Raw genomic sequence first — 21,224 nt, 5'->3', positions numbered from 1 at the left:
GGTATATAAATCATGATCCTCATATAATTGAATTACAATTGCTGGAATTCAAACAAAAATAGCAATATTTATGCTGTATCTTTGTTTATAAACTGCCTGCACATTTATTCTGAAAACTGGAAACTTTCTACAATGTTCAAAAACCTTCTGTGATTTTATTTGACCTTGGGTAAAAGACAAAATCAGGTCCGATTGAACTCTAGCTTGAAGTCTCAAACACGCCACAACATCAGTGTTAGAATTATACTAATACACTATGAAGGCCAGTAAATAATATCATTAGGCAGACTGATATGTAAAAGATTTATTTGAAAAATAACCCCCCCCCCCCCTATCAACATGATTATAAATTTAAACACATAATACGAAATTAAGTAATTATAGTAAATGGATTATTGCTTTCTTTTTTAAACTTTCCACATCAAATAGCACATTCCCTAAAAAGGGAAAAAACACATCATCCTCAAATAAAATAAGCACAGGGTGAAATCCTGACTTGACCAAGTTATTAGAGATTTCTTTAATTAAGCATTGATGGCAAAAACTTTCACAAACATTCAAGTTATGTGGAAGTCAGGATTTCAGCCATACTTCATACGTAAAATGTAAATGTAAATGTAAATGTAAAATGTAATACCAATAGGTACTATACATACGGTATATAAATATTCATCATGATCATACATATAGAATGATGAATCACTTCTTCAATTCTCCTCACATGTTAGTACTATACTGAAGCCTACCTTTTCTCAGATTAAAATAGGCAGTGTGTTATAGAAATATCTACAAGTAATGTTTTGGTGTTGGCCTTTGTAGAGGACAGTATCAGTCATCCCCAGGTGTCAGGGTTATTTGAATGACCCTTTATTTCTTTAATGTAACTGACCCCATGCCAAGCAATGGATGACAAAAAGAAAAAAAAATCAGCCTCACATAGTGACCTGGGCCAGTTTTATTACACACTACCTGTAAAAAACAATACACTGGTCTATCAATGGATCAGAACAAAACAAGGAAAACAGTACACAACATTATTATTATTGAACATATACTGTTCCCCTGTACACAAAGTAGGAATGAACTATTTACAGTATCAATATGCGCTTGAGTATGTGTATGTACATGTACACGTGAATGTGTGACAGAGTTTGGCATGACAGTGACTGTTACAGCTGCCGGATAAGAGTAAGTTAGCGAAATGGAAAGTACACATTCAAGGAAGGTAGAGTCGCTAAGTAAACCTTTCAGAAAATACAGGTCCCGATCTACAATAACTGTCCCTATTATGTATTGATGTATTTACTTGGTAGGTACATAGGCACATAGTGAAACTTTTGCTTGTGGCTAAACCTCTTACTCTAGAATCAATGTTTGAGATCACAGTTATCTCTACTGTGAGTTTATTAGTTATCTCTACAGTGCAAATACATACTGTAGGTATTAGTTATAGTTAGATGGATAAAAAAATGAGGGGGAGAATGAATCAGAGATAATGAGAATGAGAGAGAGAGAGAGAGAGAGAGGGAGAGAGCACACCCACGAGAGGTTTATTTGAAACCAGGGTTCCATGCTCCTGAGGGTGTGGCTGTAGGGAGGCGGGGTCTGCGGAGGAGGCGGAGCGAGAGCAGGAAGAAGCCCAGACTGAACACGCCTAGAATGACCACACCTGACAGCAGAGCACTGGTCACTGGGTTCAACGGGAGGGAGGGGCCACTTGATGCAGCTGGATTACCACACACAAACACACAAAGAGTAAGTATGGGCAGACACAAATACTCACTAATATAGGCTAAAACCACAGTTAATGGTTAAGAAACACAAAAGGGAAGTGAAACTTGTGAGTTAACCATTACTATCATAATTTCTGCTGTAAATCCAAGGGTGTCATATTTTCTTTTGAAGGTAGTGAATGTATAAAGAATGTAAATATGTAGCACATAAAAATTGTCTTTTGACATCACAAAGTTTATAGATTAAATAAATATATCACTTGTCAAGGCATTGCACAAGCAGTGACAAAGTGAGAGAGCTTACTGAGTTGTGAGTTATTCATTGGAGTTTCATCTGTAAAGAAACAAAATCAATCATTGATGCTTTCAGAGTTTCAACATTATTGAGGAACACAACCATGCATTTTAATACAAATGTACTGAATAACCATTGAGTATACTGTCAAATCCCACCTCATTTTATTCTCACATAACCCTCCATCAGTAGATTTCAAGACTATACAATATATAATCGAAAGGGATTCTCGTGTATAGGCTACATCACATCATACAGTTTTAATACTTACTCTACAACTATATCATGGATATCAAAATAATCTAATTGAAGTCAGACAAAACTATAGTCTAAGTTGAAGTGGGTATGGATGAAGAGGTATCCTGCGTACCAATCCTGGTGATGATGGGTCCAGCAGTGATGATGGCATCCCCAGACGACGGCCTAGACTCCAGGCTATCCTCTACGTCCCTCCTACGCCGATGGCCACAGATCTTCCAATATTATATTAATATAAAATCACATACATATACTCCTTTATATGAAACTGTATTCAATAGGGAATAGTGAATAGTGCTAAGGTATTTAAATTTTTAATGGACTATGTGAAGCTTCATATTGATCAGAAGTCAAGAAATATGGTACTTTGGTGTTAATATGGTGTTTTCTGATATTTGCAGAGCATTGAAGTCCCCCCTGTTGACTGTACTGATGTTGAACATATCATTTGGTAAGATGTCAAATGTTCTTACCGGCATGAGCAGGACACAGTCATCTACCCGACACAGCTTGGTGACACAGTGCAGAAACACAGTGGACATCTTCTGGTGTCTGTGTTTGACAAAACGGAACACTTCGAAGGCAAAACGACCCATCTGACTCTTCCCATTCTCAAAAACAGTCGTCTGTGGGTCTTTATGGCAGCTGTTTGGAAAGAGCATCGCATGTACACAAGCATGCACACAAGCACGAACACACACAAAATGCACTGAAACGTCTAGACCTGTTTTAACTGCTCAATGAGAAAAATGTCCTATCATTCACCATGAGAACCCATTGTAAGGGGCTCTATGATAAGTGGTTGAGGATGAATGGGTAATGGGACACTTTTGTCATTTATCTTGGCATCATTTGAGAAAAAGCGTGAATACCCAAAGAAAAGGTCGTAGCGCAGTTCATCATTGGGATTCCCTGAGGGAGTGGTGTAACAGTAGTCCATCAAGATATTCCATCTAGGGAGAGACAAAACAGTACGGGGCTGATACAGGATAGAGATCTAACCACACAACACAACACAACACAACAGGACCGATCAGACATTCTTAGCACCACCACTGGCGCCTTCACACAGTCATAGAGGACAGCTGAATGGCAATGAACCAAAGAGGATAGAACTGAATTGGTATGGGGCATAGAGGATAGGTCTTAAATGATAGCGTATGTGTACGACATACTGTGTATAGCATAGCGCAGTTGTACTTGACTACTATATCAATTCTATGCCATCCAGGTTATGTGGGAGAAGGTTACAGCGATTCCATTTTTTTTAACCAGCACTTATAATGTCATAATCATAGGTTTCTGTTCACATCATGTTGGAAATCTTTGTGCTTCTAAGATCATATCCCCATGTGTATTGTGAATAATAGAAACTAGAACAAAAAATATAACTTTTTCATATCTGAAGATCTCCTTATCTTTTACCGTTTGTCCAGGTTTGTGGCTTTCACTGCAGAAAACACTCGGGTTTTCAAAGCCAGTCCGGCCATTGGGATAGAGAGTTGTTGGTTGTAGGTTGAGTCCTGCACCAAAAGGAGTTTGGCCGTGAATCAAAAAGTTGCCTATTTTTATGATACTGTATGTCTATTTCTACCTAATAAAACTGTCTCATCATTTGTTTAGTATTTTGAGCATGTTCTAGTTATTATTTGACATTGAATTCCTACTATGAGGGCCCTGTTATGAAGTCCTTGTGTGCACTAAAAAACACTGATGTTGTGTACTCACATTGTAAAGGATCATACTCAATGTGCTCACAAAGGTACCGTTGCTGTCCTTCACTGATATTGCAGCAGATGACCTAGAAAAGGTTCAAATTAATTAGTACAGTTTAGTACAAGTTTTTTTGTATTTTATTAGGATCCCCATTAGCTGTTGTGAAAGCAGCAGCTGCTCTTCCTGGGGTCCAGACAAAACAAGAAACATGCCATAATGCAGAACATTAATAGACAAGAACAGCTCAAGGACAGAACTACATCAATTTTAAAAAAGGCACAAAAGACACAAACTATCGAGGTCAATATGAAATTGCTGACTGACTTCAAATGTCAAATTCATCTTTCAAATGTCAAATTCATCTATCAAAAATACTGAAATATCTCTACTTATTCAATACTTCAATTTTATTCAAAATAAGCCCTTCAGGTGTTTATTGCAGGCACCTACGATGCCAGCTGTGAGTTGTTGACCAGGTATTCCAGGGGGTAGCTGCAGCTGAATTTGTACAGCAGGCCGGGCAGATAGCTGATGATGGATGGCGGGTCTGGAGTGTCGATGTACCCTGAGATATTACCAATCTGCACCAGCGACATGTTCCCGTAGGCATTAGCCCCGTAGGCTGTTGTCACCTGAGGACAGGGACATTGTCTCTAAATACACAATCTAGTACAACTCCTATCTTAGCCTCAAGCAAGACGTGCTCCAAAAATATAAAACACATTAGATTCTGGTGGTCATACTAATACAAACCTGTGTAAGTATAAAACATAACAGTAGGTGTGTGTGTGTGTGTTCGTCCATCTGTGTGTGTGTATTCCTTACCACCAGGCTATTGCCGCAGGCCTCCAGTGTGCTGAGGCTGATGCTGAACAGTACTGCCGTGGGGAACGTGTTGTTATTGATGAAGCCCCGGCAGTGGGTATCGCCATGGCGACCATTGAGTGCAAGGTCTGCAACGGTGTAGCCGGAGAACAGCACCGGGCAGAAGTTAATCTTCAGGGTCATGGTCTGAACCCCGCAGTACACGCTGATGTCGCGCTCTGCTAAAGAGAGTGAGAGATAGAGAGAGAGAGAGAGAGAGAGAGAGAGAGACAAAAAGACAAAGAGAAAAATAGACAACGAGATAAAAGGGTAAACAGCAATTCTAACAACAATTCTCAGAACTAAGAATAAGTTAAAATGATTTGAGAGAATTTACATAGAGATGAAATGACTGTCATGCTCACCGGGAAACCTACTGTGGTAGTTGGCATCACAGTTGTATCCATTAAACTGTGCCAAGACTGAAGTGGTCCTACCCATCAGCAGGAGGATCAAACATATCCGCTCCATTTTAACACCTAGAGAGCAAGGTTCACACATTTCCAACCTTCAGAATGTTAACAACGTATAACCTTCAAAATATCTAGGGTGTTGCATGAATGTCTGTAACTGTACTGTACTCAAATTTTTTAAAAGCCTTTTCAAATCCCCTAAAGTCCTCCAACACCTCTCATTTAGACCTCCTCTTACCATAAACCCTCTTGCCTTGGTCCCCTTACTGCCCCTCTTTCCAAAACTCAATACCCCAGCCCCTTTACTCAAATCCCCTAAATACTCTAACAAGTCCCTTCTTTCCAAGACCCCCCAACCCCTTTTAAACCGGTTCCCTTCTTTTTCTGATCCCTTTGCCCTGGGCCCAAGCCCATCTTACCCTGGTCTGTGTAGTTGGTAGCTCACCGGTGCTCCATGTGGTATCGGCTGCAGCAAAAAAACGAATGGACAGGCCAGCTCTCTCCACAAAATGTGTGTGCCAACGTGCGTGCGTGAGCACATATGTGTGTGCCCACACAGAGATAGAGAGAAATGGGGACTCATTATGGAAACACTTCAATAAAAAGTGCTTCCCAGCAGAACATGGGAAACTCCATCAGAGGTGAATGGCCTGGACAAATCTTTTCACGGTGCTCGAAACCTGAGCGGGCTTGCAGGGTTCCCACTCATCTCCCCTTGGTCTGATCTCTGTCTGTCATCCCACACAAACGGCCACCTCAGCAGGGGGCCAGGCCTGGGAATTAAGCTGTCATCAGGTGCTGAGGAGAGCGGGCCTCGGCCTACATTCACATGGACATAAAAGTCAACTCACGTCTGGTCTGCATGGTCTAATGCAGGGCTGTGTGTAGGTCATTGTGATGCGCAGGGTATCACTTAGGGTAAAGTTAATTCTGTGATTTAAACTGAAGAGTTTATGGTGTAATTTGGACCTACTTAGACTTGGAAGTTTTGTTTTGAAGGTTGTTTACATGAACTTATATTACTTTTGATTAATAAAACTTTAAGCTGCAAAGCTCTAAATTAACTTTAGTCATTGGTAGCACTGGTGCTCCCAACTTAAAAAAGTTAGGAGCACACCAAACAGTATTTAGGAGCACCAGAAAAGTGATTGATTAGATATGGACTACATAAGCCCATCTCCTATCCAGGAGCCTCTTTCCTTTCTTCCAGTGCCATCTTAAACCACACAGGTTAAGTTACCAGGTTATTAGCCAGCAAGGTAACATGACTGGACAAGGTTGTTTTGTTATCAAACAAATACTTAGCGACCCATGAGTAGTTTAAAATGGTACGCAACATGGTATATGAATTTATAATGAGCACAATTTAAAAATCTATCTCAGGTAATATGAGTTATACATTTTGAATGGTTTGGGCTAGAGATTAGATGTTTTCTAAATGGTAAACGTGGGGTGGAACCATGACGGTCACAAATACTACTCTTGGTACAGCAAAGCATCATCAGACAAGGCTTGGCGGTGTGTCAGGTGCAAAGGGAAGTGAATTGCACATTGCCGCTACCTCGCTCCAAGATCCAACCAAGGTGCATAAATTGAGGAGTTAACACAATCAATAAGAAAATTAAGGAGGCTTTTGTACAGTATATTTAAAATCACAATGGGAATACAAAACAAAACATTATGTTATTGGTCATATTTTAAAAACTTATGTACCAATCACATCATGTTTTTTGTTTTCCCATTGTGATTGGCCCCTGAACTCATTTGAAATATATAACAGGCTCCTTCATCATTTCATCTGTAAAACTAAAGCAATTAAGCAAAGATGGCATATATACTGATGACCAAAATTTTCCTTTATAACCTGAAGCACTTTTATCAACTTCCACTGTCTTCTGAATATTTCAGAATTTCCTCAACTCTCACAGGTGAGGTGAAGTTATGAAATGGCTATTTCTTAATTGGATTTGCTCAACTCCTGCGTCCTCCTCCTACGTTCTCCCTCACCTCCTTTTGAAAAAGGTCAAAGGTAATCGAGGAGAGGCAGCGAGGAGAAGGAAAGTAGATGAAAATGAACTTGTATGAAGTGAGACTCTTCTCTCCACTTGTGCATCATCAAGCAAATGACGTTTACAGGGGTGGAATCCCAAAATAAATGTGTAAAGTGGTAAAACAAATGTTGTTAATTGTGCAAGACATTTTATAAGTAAAAGGTTAAGTAGCGTATAGTTTTTAAATGTTTCCATGCTTTTCGGCTATTTCAGTCAGACCCATTGCTGACAGGTGTATAAAATCGAGCACACAGCCATGCAATCTCCATAGACAAACATTGGCAGTAGAATAGCCTTACTGAATAGGATGCCACCTTTCCAACAAGTCAGTTTGCAGAATCTTTGCCATGCTAGAGCTGCCTCGGTCAACTGTAAGTGCTGTTATTGTGAAGTGGAAACGCCAAGGAGCAACAACGGCTCAGCCATGAAGTGGTAGGCCGCACAAGCTCACAGAATGGGACCTGAAGCGTGTAGTGTGTAAAAATCATCTGTCCTTAGTTGCAACACTCACTACTGAGTTCCAAACTGCCTCTGGAAGCAACATGAGCACATGTCGGGAGCTTCATGAAATGGGTTTCCATGGCTGAGCAGCCGCACACAAGCCTAAGTATAACGACTCAGGATATGACCCAGATGCAGACACGGGAAGCGAATAGTACAGTTCTCAGATGATTTATTAGAAACATGGGCAGGCAAAGGGCAGGTCGCGGGCAGGCAGAGGTTTGTGATCAAGTCAGACTCAGGCAGGTACAGGATGGCAGGCAGGCCCGGGTTCAGGGCAGGCAGAGGTTCGTAATCAGGTCAGAGTCAGACAGGTACAGGGTGGCAGGCAGGCTCGGCGTCAGGGAAGGCAGAATGGTCAGAACCGGGAAAAACTAGGAAACAGGAGGCAAAGGGCTGTGAGACGTACAGTTGAAGTCGGAAGTTTACATACACCTTAATCAAATACATTTAAACTCAGTTTTTCACAATTCCCGACATTTAATCCTAGTAACAACTCCCTGTCTTAGGTCAGTTAGGATCACCACTTTATTTTAAGAATGTGAAATGTCAGAATAATAGTAGAGAGAATGATTTATTTCAGCTTTTATTTCTTTCATCACATTCCCAGTGGGTCAGAAGTTTACATACACTCAATTAGTATTTGGTAGCATTGCCTTTAAATTGTTTAACTTGGGTCAAACGTTCCACAAGCTTCCCACAATAAGTTGGGTGAATTTTGGCCCATTCCTCCTGACAGAGCTGGTGTAACTGAGTCAGGTTTGTAGGTCTCCTTGCTCCCACATGCTTTTTCAGTTCTGCCCACAAATGTTCTATAGGATTGAGGTCAGGGCTTTGTGATGGCCACTCCAATACCTTGACTTTGTTGTCCTTATGCCATTTTCCACAACTTTGGAAGTATGCTTGGGGTCATTGTCCATTTGGAAGATCCATTTGTGACCAAGCTTTAACTTCCTGACTGATGTCTTGAGATGTTGCTTCAATATATCCACATAACTTTCCTCCCTCATGATGCCATCTATTTTGTGAAGTGCACCAGTCCCTCCTGCAGCAAAGCACCCCCACAACATGATGCTGCCACCCCCGTGCTTCACTGTTGGGATGGTGTTTTTCGGCTTGCAAGCCTCCCCTTTTTTCCTCCAAACATAACGATGGTCATTATGGCCAAACAGTTCGATTTTGGTTCATCAGACCAGAGGACATTTCTCCAAAAAGTACAATCTTTGTCCCCATGTGCAGTTGCAAACCATAGTCTGGCTGTTTTATGGCGGTTTTGGAGCAGTGGCTTCTTCCTTGCTGATCAGCCTTTCAGGTTATGTCGATATAGGACTCATTTTACTGTGGATATAAATACTTTTATAGCTGTTTCCTCCAGCATCTTCACAAGGTCCTTTGCTGTTGTTCTGTTGTTTGATTTGCACTTTTTGCACCAAAGTACGTTCATCTCTAGGCGACAGAACGCGTCTCCTTCCTGAGCGGTATGACGGCTGCGTGGTCCAATGGTGTTTATACTTGCGTACTATTGTTTGTACAGTTGAACGTGGTACCTTCAGGCGTTTGGAAATTGCTCCCAAGGATGAACCAGACTTGTGGAGGTCTACAATTTTCTTCTGAGGTTTTGGCTGATTTCTTTTGATTTTCCCATGATGTCAAGCAAAGAGGCACTGAGTTTGAAGGTAGGCCTTGAAATACATCCACAGGTACTCCTCCAATTGACTCAAATTATGTCAATTGGTCTATCAGAAGCTTCTAAAGCCATGACATAATTTTCGGGAATTTTCCAAGCTGTTTAAAGGCACAGTCAACTTAGTGTATATAAACTTCTGACCCACTGGAATTGTGATACAGTGAATTATAAGTGAAATAATTTGTCTGTAAACAATTTTTGGAAAAATTACTTGTGTCATGCACAAAGTAGATGTCCTAATCGACTTGCCAGAACTATAGTTTGTTAGCAAGAAATTTGTGGAGTGGTTGAAAACGAGTTTTAATGACTCCAACCTAAGTGTATGTAAACTTCTGACTTCAACTGTAGGTGTAATCCTAGACACATGAAAAGTGGGATGAATACAGAGGGTACGGGGCAACAGAAGACAAACAGCAGAGGGCTAAGGATCTTGGAGATAGTGAAAGGGCCGATAAAACGGGGACAGTTTGCGGGACTCTACCTGGAGGGGCAGATCCCGAGTGGACAGCCATACCCTCTGCCAGAGCCGATAAAGGAGAGCCCGGAGTCCGGTGGCGGTCCGCCTGTCTTTGATACCTGGAGGTGGTCTTGAGAAGAGCCAACGGGGCTCTCTTCCAGGTACGGCCACAGCGGCAGACAAACATCTGGGCCGAGGGTATGCTGACCTTTTCCTCTTGCTCTGGGAAGAGCGGGGGCTGATATACCAGGGAGCACTCAAAAGGCAAGAGACCAGTGGCTGAGCAAGGGAGGGTGTTGCGGGTGTAATCTACCCACATGAGTTGCTGGCTCTAGGTGGTGGGATTGACGGAGACCAGGCAGCAAAGAGTCGTCTCCAGGTCCTGATTGGCTCGCTCCAACTGGCCGTTAGACTGGGTGTGGAACCTGGAGGACAAGCTGGCCGACGACCCAATGAGCGTGCAGAACGCCTCCAGAACTGGGACGAGATCTGAGGACCCCGGTCGGAGACCATGTCCACCGGAAGTCCGTGGATCCGGAAGATGTGCTGCACCATGAGCTGGGCCGTCTCCTTGGCTGAGGGTAGCTTGGGGAGAGGGATGAAGTCGACGGCTTTGGAAAACCGGTCCACCAAGGTAAGGATAACCGTGTTGCCATCAGATGGGGGGAGACCAGTGACAAAGTCCAAGGATATATGTGACCAGGGACTAGAAGGGACGGGACGTGGTTGAAAGAGGCCAGCCGGAGCTTGCTGAGGAGTCTTATTCTGGGCACACACGGTGCAGGCGGCGACAAACGCGAAGACGCAGGAACCAAGGTGGGCCACCAAAAACGTTGTCGTCCAAAAGCCAGGGTTGGACGGGAGCCAGGATGGCAGGCCAGTCGAAAGGAATGAGCCCATTCCAGAACCGAGGAACGGTCAGAGTCCGAGACAAACATCCCCCCGTGGTCCGGCTGGGAACGCTGTGCCTCACGGACCTGGTTCTCTATACCTCAGATGAGTGCAGCCGCGAGACAAGAGGTGGGGAGGATGGTCTCGGTGGTGTAGCAGTGGGGCAATAGAGGCGTGACTGTGCATCCGGCTTCACATTCTTGGACCCTGGGCGGTAGGAGATGATGAAGTTAAATCGGGTGAATAGCAGGGCCCATCGAGCTTGCCTAGAATTGAGGCGCTTGGCGGTGGGGAGATATTTCAGGGTCTGTTCATACTATGAATGGGTGTTCCGCCCCTTCTAACCAGTGTCTCCACTCCTCCAATGCCATCTTCACTGCCAGAGGTTCCTGGTTACCCAGTCGTAATTCCTTTCCGTGGGGGTGAGACGATGGGAGAGGAAAGCGTAAGGATGCAGCTTTTGGTCTTGGGCCAAACGCTGGGACAGGACAGCCACCACTCCAACGTCCGTGCCGTCAACCTCCACCGCGAACTGCTGGGACGGATCTGGATGGATTAGGATAGGGGCGGTAGTGAACTGGTGTTTGAGGTCCAAGAACGCCTGGTCTGCAGCTGGAGTCCACTTAAACGGGACCTTGGGAGAGGTGATTGCAGGGGGAAAGGGGGGAAGCCCGGGTGCTGTAGCCCCGGTTGAACCAGTGGTAGAATCCCCAGGAAGCATTGCAGCTGCACTCTGGAGGTGTGTTGCGGCCAATCCACCACCTCTCTCACCTTTTCAGGATCCATCTGGATGTTGCCTGCAGCTATGATGTACCCCAGGAAGGAGATGGTGGAGCGATGGAAATCAAATTTTCCCGCTTTGACATACAGCAGGTTCTTCAGAAGACGGTGGAGGACTTGTCTGACATGGAGGACATGATCCGTACCAGATGGTAGGCGTTCCGGAGGTCCAACTTGGCCCAGAAGATGGTAGCCTCCTGGAGAGACTCGAAAGCCGAGGCGATGAGTGGAAGTGGGTAATGGTTTTTAACCGTCATTCAGGCCCTGGTAGTCGATACACGGATCAGGGATTTGTCCTTCTTCTCCACGAAGAAGAACCTGCTCCGGCGGGGAGGCAGAAGGATGGATACCCCCTGCAGCCAGGGAGTCCAGAAGAACCAGTAGCCCAGTCAATCAGGGGATTGTGCCTCTGGGGCCAGGAAAACCCAAAAGCCACAGGTGCATGAGGGGATTCGATGGGCAGGAACTGCATAAACTCACTGTGATTACCTGACACGCTCAGGTTAACGGGACATGTGGTGTGGGTGACTGCCAATAGAGCGCCCATCCAACGCTCTGAAGTCCATGGGAATGGAGATGGGTTGTGTGGGGGTTCCCAGCGTAAAGCTCTCATTGGGCCCAGAGTCTATGAGCACCCGGAGAGATTTGGACCGGTCATGCCACAACAGGGTAGCATGGAGAGGGGTACGAGCAATGGAAGATGGGAAACTCCCTGTACGGCTCACCAGCGTACTCGTACTAGTACCTCCTTGATGAGCCTGGTCTTTAATGGGTAGGTAGATAAAACATGTCCCGTAGCTCTACAATACAGACAGCTCTGGATTTTAGGTCTGCGTAAGCGCTCAGCAGGAGACAATCTAGCCCTGCCCAGTTGCATGGACAACAGGGAACAGACTCCTTCTCCCTCTTACGTTCCCGTAGCCGCCCATCGATCCGGATGGTCAAGGCTATGAGGGAGTCGAGGTCCAAGAGCAGCTCCCAGACTGTGAGCTCCTCTTTAATCCCCTCCAACAACCCGTGAAGGAATGCGTTGAACAGGGCTTCCGGGTTGTGGGCACTCTCAGCCGCCAACGTGCGAAAATCCACCACGCAGTCTGCCACACCACGGGAATCATGGCATAGTTGGAGTAGCTTACGAGCTGCCTCTTTCCCGGACAACGGAGAATGTAACACTTTCCGTACCTCCGCCACAAACTCCTCCAATCTGAGGCAAATGATGGATTGTTCCTCCCACACCGCCGTAGCCCAGGCAAGAGCTCTCCCGGACATCAGCGTTATCACGTGCGCTATCCTCGAGCGATCCGAGGGAAATTAAGAGGGGTACAGCTCAAAGATGTGAGAACACTGGGAGAGAAACACCTGGCAGGATCCAGGATCTCCAGCATAGTGCTCCGGAGGAGGTAAACAGTGTTCTTGGGAAGATGGGGTAGATTGAGGAGAAACGTCGCTGGTAGCGGGGAAATTGACAGTCTGGGGGGTTACTGTAGTGGCGGGCTGCCTCACAGACAATCCACGGAATTGCTCCAGCAATGTGTTGAAGGCACGGTCCTGGCGTTCTGCCAAGGTCTGGAATCCTTCCATAAGACCATAAAGTAACTCCTTGTGTCTTCCAATGGTGGCTCCCTGGGAGCAGACAGCGTTGCGGAGATGGTCCGAGTCTGCTGTGTCAGTCATGGCCAGTTCATACTATCACAACTCAATATATGACCCAGATGCAGATACGGGAAGTGGATAGTACAACATGAGCACAAGAACTGTTCGTCGGGAGCTTCATGAAATGGGTTTCCATGGCCAAGCAGCGACACACAAGCCTAAGTATCACGACTCAGGATATGACCCAGATGCAGACACATGAGGCGAATAGCACAGTTCTAAGATGATTTATTAGAAACACCGGGCAGGCAAAGGGCAGGTCGAGGGCAGGCAGAGGTTTGTGGTCAGGTCAGAGTCAGAGTCAGGCAGGTACAGGACGGCAGGTAGGCTCAGGGTCAGGGCAGGCAGAATGGCCAGAACCGGGGAAAACTATGAAACAGAACTAGAGAAACAGGAAGGCGGGAAAGAACACTGGTAAGACCTGACAAGACAAGACGCACTGGCAACAGACAAACAGAGAACACAGGTATAAATACACAGGGGATAATGGGAAGATGGGCGGCACCTGGAGGGGGATGGAGACAAGCACAAAGACAGGTGAAACAGATCAGGGTGTGACACTAAGATCATCATGCGCAATGCCAAGCGTTGGTTGAAGTGGTGTAAAGCCCGCCGCCATTGGACTCTGGAGCATTGGAAACGCTTTCTCAGGAGTGATGAATCACGCTTCACCATCTAGCAGTGCAAAGGATGAATTTGGGTTTGGCGGATTCCAGGAGAACGCAACCTGTCGAAATGCATAGTGCGAACTGTTAAGTTTGGTGGAGGAGGAATAATGATTTGGGGATGTTTTTCATGTTTCGGGCTAGGCCACTTAGTTCCAGTGAAGGGAAATGTTAATGCTACAGCATACAATGACATTCTAGATGATTCTGTGCTTCCAACTTTATGGCAACAGTTTGGGGAAGGCCCATTCCTGTTTCAGCATGACAATTCCCCTATGCACAAAGCGAGGTCCATACAGAAATGGTTTGTCGAGATCGGTGTGGAAGAACTTGACTGGCTTGCACAGAGTCCTGACCTCAACCACATCATACACCTTTGGGATGAATTGGAATGCCGACTGCGAGCCAGGCCCAACCTCACTAATGCTCTTGTGGCTGAATGGAAGCAAGTACCTGCAGCAATGTTCCAAAATTTTGTGGAAAACCTTCCCAGAAGAGTGGAGGCTGTTATAGCAGCAAAGAGGGGACCAACTCCATACCAATGCCCATAATTTTGGAATGAGATGTTCGGCGAGCAGGTGTCCACATACTTTTGGTCTTGTAGTGTATCAAAAATCTTCTGTGAAGGAGTCAGGTAGGATACACATCCATGGCAACCGAGGAGGCAGGACACACTTCCATTCGCCTACGAACAAACTTACACTCTCCTCGACTACTTGACCACTTATCTGTTTCCGGGTCACGGTGGAAAGGGGAAAGAGGCGAGAGGACAGACTTTTGCCCAAATGAAAAAAAGCCAATGTATCGACTTTGCTTGTGATGCATGCCACTCAAATAATAAAATGGAATGTAACGAGAGTCAGAGCGCACAGGACACTAAATTATGTTTAAGCAGACCACATTAGTCCCTGTGCCCAAGAACACTAAGGTAACCTGCTTAAATGACTACCAACCCGTAGCACTCACGTCTGTAGCCATGAAGTGCTTTGAAAGGCTGGTCAAGCCTCACATCAACACCATCAACACCATTATCCCAGAAACCCTAGACCCACTCCAATTTGCGTACCGCCCAAACAGATCCACAGATGATTCAATCTCCATTGCACTCCACACTGCTCTTTCCCACCTGGACAAAAGGAACACCTATGTGAGAATGCTATTCATTGACTACAGCTGTGTTCAACACCATAGTGCCCTCAAAGCTCATCAATAAGCTAAGGTCCCTGGGACTAAACACTTCCCTCTGCAACTGGATCCTGGACATCCTGACGTGCCGCCCCCAGGTGGTAAGGGTAGGTAACAACACATCCGCCACGCTGATCCTCAACACAGGGGTTACTCAGGGGTACGTGCTCAGTCCCCTCCTGTACTCCCTGTTCACTCATGACTGCACGGCCGGGCACGACTCCAACACCATCATTACATTTGCTGATGACACAACAGTGGTAGGCCTGATCACCGACAATGACGAGACAGCATATAGGGAGGAGGTCAGAGACCTGGCCGTGTGGTGCCAGGACAACAACCTCTCCCTCAACGTGATCAAGACAAAGGAGATGATTGTGGACTACAGGAAAAAGAGGACCAAGCATGCCCCCATTCTCATCGATGGGGCTGCAGTGGAGCAGGTTGAGAGCTTCAAGTTCTTTGGTGTCCAAATCACCAACAAACTAACATGGTTGAAGCACACCAAGACAGTCGTGAAGAGGGCACAAAAAAAGCTATTCCCCATCAGGAGACTGAAAAGATTTGGCATGGGTCCTCAGATTCTCAAAAGGTTCTACAGCTGTACCATCGAGAGCATCCTGACTGGTTGCATTACTGTCTGGTATGGCAACTGCTCGGCCTCCGACCACAAAGCACTACAGAGGATAGTGCAACGGCCCAATACATCACTGGGGCCAAGCTTCCTGCCATCCAGGACCTCTGTACCAGGCGGTGCCAGAGGAAGGCCCTAAAAATTGTCAAAGACTCCAACCACCCTAGTCATAGACTGTTCTCTCTGCTACCGCACAGCAAGCGGTACCAGAGCATCAAGTCTAGGTCCAAGAGGCTTCTAAACAGCTTTTACCCCCAAGCCATAAGACTCCTGAACATTTAGTCAAATGGCTACCCAGACTATTTGCAAATCTACCCCTAAACTTTTTTTCAACAAGTCAAAATACATGTATATTTACTCCTCAGATACCCTAAAATGTAATCAAACAATAATATTTCTTACGGAAAGAAGTATGTTCAATAGGAACCCGATTTTAGCAGGTGCGTCCTGTCTTCATGCCGCGCGCAAACACGAATTTCCAAGACTGTGTCCCTGTACTAAAACGGATCTTTCTTATTCGTTTTTGAAGTTACAAGCCTGAAACCTTGAATATAGAGTGCTGACACCCTGCGGAAGCCATAGGAATTGCATCCAGGGAGCTAATTTTCAATATGACCTTATACTTGCCATTCTAAGAGGATGGTCTCTCAAAAAAGCAACATTTCCGGTTGGTTTTTCTTTGGATTTTCTCCTAACATATCTATTGTGTTATATTCTCCTACATTATTTTAACATTTCTTCAAAGTGTTTTCTTTCCAATGGTACAATTATATGCATATCCTGGCTTCAGGGCCTGAGCAACAGGCAGTTTACTTTGGGCACGTCATTCAGGTGGAAATTGAGAAAAAAGGGCCTAGCCCTAAGAAGTTATTAACTGTTTAGCAGTCTAATGGCTTGGGGGTAGATGCTGTTAGGAACCTTTTGGACCTAGACTTGGAGCTCCGGTACCACTTGCCGTGCGATAGCAGAGAGAACAGTCTATGACTAGGGTGGCTGGAGTTTTTGATAATTTTTAGGGCCTTCCTCTGACACCGCCTGGTATAGAGGTCCTGGATGGCAGGATCTTGGCCCCAGTGATGTACTGGGCCGTTGCACTACTCTCTGTAGCGCCTTGCGGTCGGATGCCTAACAGTTACCATACCAAACGGTGATGCAACCAGTCAGGATGCTCTATTTTTGAGGATCTGAGGACCCATGCAAATCTTTTCAGTCTCCTGCTGGGGAATAGGCGTTTTCGTGCCCTCTTCATGACTGTCTTGGTGTGTTCCCTGGCACACCCGACGAGCGTCAGAGCCGGTGTAGTAGGATTCAATCTTAGTCCTGTACTGACGCTTTGCCTGTTTGATGGTTCGTCAGGGGCATAGCGGGATTTCTTATAAGCGTCCGGATTAGTGTACCTCTCCTTGAAAGCGTCAGCTCTAGCCTTTAGCTCAGTGCGGATGTTGCCTGTAATCCATGGCTTCTGGTTGGGATATGTACGTACGGACACTGTGGGGACGACGTCGTAGATGCACCTATTGATGAAGCCTGTGACTAATGTGGTATACTCCTCAATGCCATTGGATGAATCACGGATCTGTGCTAGCAAAACAGTCCTGTAGCTTAGCATCCATGTCATCGGACCAGTTCCGTATTGAATGAGTCACTGGTACTTCCTGCTTGAGTTTTTGCTTGTAAGCAGGAATCAGGAGGATAGAATTATGGTCAGATTTGCCAAATGGAGGTTGAGGGAGAGCTTTGTATCCATCTCTATGTGTGGAGTAAAGGTGGTCTAGAGTTGTTTTCCTCTGGTTGCACGTGACATGCTGGTAGAAATTAGGTAAAACAGATTAAAGTTTTCTTGCTTTAAAGTCCCCGGCCGCTAGGAGAGCCGCTTCTACAGTATATAAAGAGCAGAGTATGTTAAGGTAGCTTGCAAGATAACATTGGTGTTTGCATTGATTTAAGTATGAAGAGCAGTGTGTCATGTTGTAGGCTACTCATGAAATATGTCTGGTGTATTTGCTTCTTGGATCAATACACACTTCATGAGGGAAAATCAAGTCTGAAACAAATGTCAAAGTGGAAATCACAAACTCCAGAAGCCTTTTTAATACACTAAATATTTTAAATGTCCTGCATTGCAGGAAAGTTCTCCTGCAACAGGGTGACCAAATTAAGATCATACATCTGTATGTGTGTATTGTCCTTGTGTGTGTGTGTGTTTGTCATATGTATTTTTGTTTGTTTGTTAACACCCCATAATACTGTATGCACCCCAATAGAGCATTAGTGTATTGATAGCAGCCTCCCTCATGTGTCACACTTGGTGTTAGATTGAAGCTAGGCCACAGCTGGTCACAAAGCCTTCAGCACACAACGGGAAAGGGGACCCTGCTATTCATTAGCATGGTGAGGCTGGGCTGTAATCAAATATGAAGCGCACACAAGACCACAACTGCCATTGAGAACAAATAGGATCAGATGGCCATGTACACAAAACATTTACAGATGTAGGATCTTAATTTGAGCCAGTTTGCTTCAGGAAAATAGTCTTTCAGCAACAGGAATTGTGAATTATTATGTGGATTCAAAATTATGGGCATTGTTTGTTAGGGGCTTATACATTTTCCTTTAGGGCAAATCAAGTCTGAAATTTTAAAGTGGAAATTTCAAACTTTAGAAACATTTCTAAACCTTGAATACACTAGAAGTTTTCATTTCCTGCCATGCAGGAACATTCTTGGCAACAAAAGAGTGATCAAATTAAGATCCTACATCTATATACAGATCAAATTAAGCTCCTGTATCTGTATACAGATGTAGGATTTGATCACTTTTGTTGCTGAGAATTTTTCAGGAAATGAAACATTTAGTGTATTAAGATCCTACATCTATACACATAGTGAAACCATTCCCATCTAACACATGCCCTACTCGGCCATGTGTTCCACTTAAGACATTACTTTTAATAAGAAGCATATATTGTCAAGACCACATTTTAAGGTGTGTGTGTGGGTGAGATGTTCTTCGTTATTTAGAAATCTTATTTTCAATCTTATGGTTATTACAGCATATACTGTACATTCCATAATACAAGTAACATAATTTATTTGTATGCTGGAATGAAATGTTTGCTTAGTGAGATTCTGCCATGCTTTTACACTGTACCATAGCCTACCCTATGTCCTTGATGTTCATCCTCTGGGCTTTAGGAGAAAGTGATTTCTATAGTGTTCTGAAATCTCCAAGGTCACTTAGGTGAGTTGTGAGTTCTGCCAGATATTACAGTCTCTATCAGATCACCTTCTAAAAACAGCCTGGCCCAACAGACACGCAAATCCTACAATCTGAGTTCATCGCAAAACTGGTGAGTTTCAGTGAAATTTGACTCTCCAGCTTTAACACGAACATAGAAACCTAGTCCTCATCAAAGACTGTTCTGCCATTTGATCTTCAGTGAGCAATGTTTCTAAAAAGCCATAACATTCTTCTACCATGGGACTGGGTTTAAAGCGGATTTAAAACCACTTTATATGAGCCTGTGTAACGGATGTGAAATGGCTAGCTAGTTAGCGGGTACGCGCTACTAGCGTTTCAATCAGTTACGTCACTTGCTCTGAAACCTAGAAGTAGTGTTGCACCTTGCTCTGCAAGGGCCGTGGCCTTTGTGAAGCGATGGGTAACGATGCTTCGTGGGCGACAGTTGTTGATGTGTGCAGAGGGTCCCTGGTTTGCGCCCGAGGTCGGGGCGAGGGGACGTACTAAAGTTATACTGTTACATTGATGCTGTTGACCCGGATCACTGGTTGCTGCGGAAAAGGAGGAGGTTGAAAGGGGGGTGAGTGTAACGGATGTGAAATGGCTAGCTAGTTAGCGGGTACGCGCTACTAGCGTTTCAATCAGTTACGTCACTTGCTCTGAAACCTAGAAGTAGTGTTGCACCTTGCTCTGCAAGGGCCGTGGCCTTTGTGGAGCGATGGGTAACGATGCTTCGTGGGTGTCAGTTGTTGATGTGTGCAGAGGGTCCCTGGTTCGCGCGAGGGGACGTACTAAAGTTATACTGTTACACCTGTCCCATGAGTTTCTCTTATTCAATATACACAAATAAATTGATACATCAAAATCAAATCAAACTTTGTCACATGCGCCGAATACAACAAGTGTAGACCTTATCGTGAAATGCTTACTTACTTATGTAGTAGACACAGCAAGAGTTGCTCATTGATAAAAGAGACTAAAGAAAACACTCTGGTAGAACCAAATTCCGCTGGGTCTTGAATTTTAGGATATAAATGACACTAAACTACTAGGATAAAAGCCTTATGTAGTGTATGCTTACATGAGTGCAATATTTTATGGTAATGTAAGCAGAGCTTTGGGTCTCTCTTGAACTTTGACCATGAATGGAAATGTGCACGGGTCTTATGTTGGGCGAGAACCATGCTGCAAATATTCCATGTGGGAGAGGAAAACCACAGGATGACATACAGTTGAAGTCGGAAGTTTACATACACCTTAGCCAAATACATTTAAACTCAGTTTCACAATTCCTGAAATTTAATCCTAGTAAAAATTCCCTGTTTTAGGTCAGTTAGGATCACCACTTTATTGTAAGAATGTGAAATGTCAGAATAATAGGTGAGAGAAGGATTTATTTCAGCTTTTATTTCTTTCATCACATTCCCAGTGGGTCAGAAGTTTACATGCACTCAATTAGTATTTGGTAGCATTGCCTTTAAATTGTTTAACTTGGGTCAAATGTTTCAGGTAGCCTTCCACAAGCTTCCCACAATAAGTTGGGTGAATTTTGGCCCATTCCTCCTGACAGAGCTGGTGTAACTGAGTCAGGTTTGTAGGCCTCCTTGCTCGCAAACGCTTTTTCAGCTCTGCCCACAAATTTTCTATAGGTTGAGGTCAGGGCTTTATGGTGGCCACGCCAATACCTTGACTTTGTTGTCCTTATGCCATTTTCTACAACTTTGGAAGTATGCTTGGGGTCAATGTCCATTTGGAAGACCCATTTGCGAACAAGTTTTAACTTCCTGACTGATGTCTTGAGATGTTGCTTAAATATATCCACATAATTTTCCTACCTCATGAAGCCATCTATTTTGTTAAGTGCACCAGCTACTCCTGCGGCAAAGCACCCCCACAACATGATGCTGCCACCCCCGTGCTTCACTGTTGGGATAGTGTTCTTCGGCTTTCAAGCCGCCCCCTTTTTCCTCCAAACATAACGATGGTCATTATGGCCAAACAGTTCCATTTTGGTTTCATCAGACCAGAGGACATTTCTCCAAAAGTACGATCTTTGTCCCCATGTGCAGTTGCAAACTGTAGTCTGGCTTTTTTATGGCGGTTTTGGAGCAGTGGTTTCTTCCTTGCTGAGCAGCCTTTCAGGTTATGTCGATATAGGACTCGTTTTACTGTGGCTATAGATACTTTTGTACCCGTTTCCT

General features: G+C 44.6%; 1 protein-coding gene across 1 annotated transcript; it reads right to left on the bottom strand.

Moving 5' to 3' along the window:
- Window positions 1-1,550: 1,550 nt before the first annotated feature.
- LOC120028445 (zona pellucida-like domain-containing protein 1) lies at window positions 1,551-5,337 on the bottom strand. Its single transcript, XM_038973662.1, has 10 exons — window positions 5,232-5,337; window positions 4,828-5,048; window positions 4,453-4,634; window positions 4,015-4,087; window positions 3,712-3,809; window positions 3,159-3,239; window positions 2,760-2,931; window positions 2,399-2,501; window positions 2,038-2,067; window positions 1,551-1,726 (listed from the first exon to the last, which is right to left on the bottom strand). The coding sequence occupies exons 1-10, from the start codon at window positions 5,335-5,337 to the stop codon at window positions 1,551-1,553; spliced, it is 1,242 nt and encodes a 413-aa protein (XP_038829590.1).
- Window positions 5,338-21,224: the final 15,887 nt, after the last annotated feature.

The sequence above is a fragment of the Salvelinus namaycush genome, chromosome 34 (genome assembly GCF_016432855.1).
Source record: "Salvelinus namaycush isolate Seneca chromosome 34, SaNama_1.0, whole genome shotgun sequence".
NCBI classification, from domain to species: Eukaryota; Metazoa; Chordata; class Actinopteri; order Salmoniformes; family Salmonidae; genus Salvelinus; species Salvelinus namaycush.
Note: the sequence above shows the minus strand (reverse complement) of the source record. Positions and strands in the feature narration are given on the sequence as shown.

Coding starts and splice junctions, on each gene's coding strand:
- LOC120028445 (XM_038973662.1), bottom strand. CDS start 5,337: ATGGAGCGGATATGTTTGATCCTCCTGCTGATGGGTAGGACCACTTCA. Junction 3,810..4,014: donor TGAGTATGATCCTTTACAAT/GTGAGTACACAA, acceptor CTTTTGGTGCAG/GACTCAACCTACAACCAACA. Junction 2,502..2,759: donor ACTGTGTCCTGCTCATGCCG/GTAAGAACATTT, acceptor TAATATTGGAAG/ATCTGTGGCCATCGGCGTAG.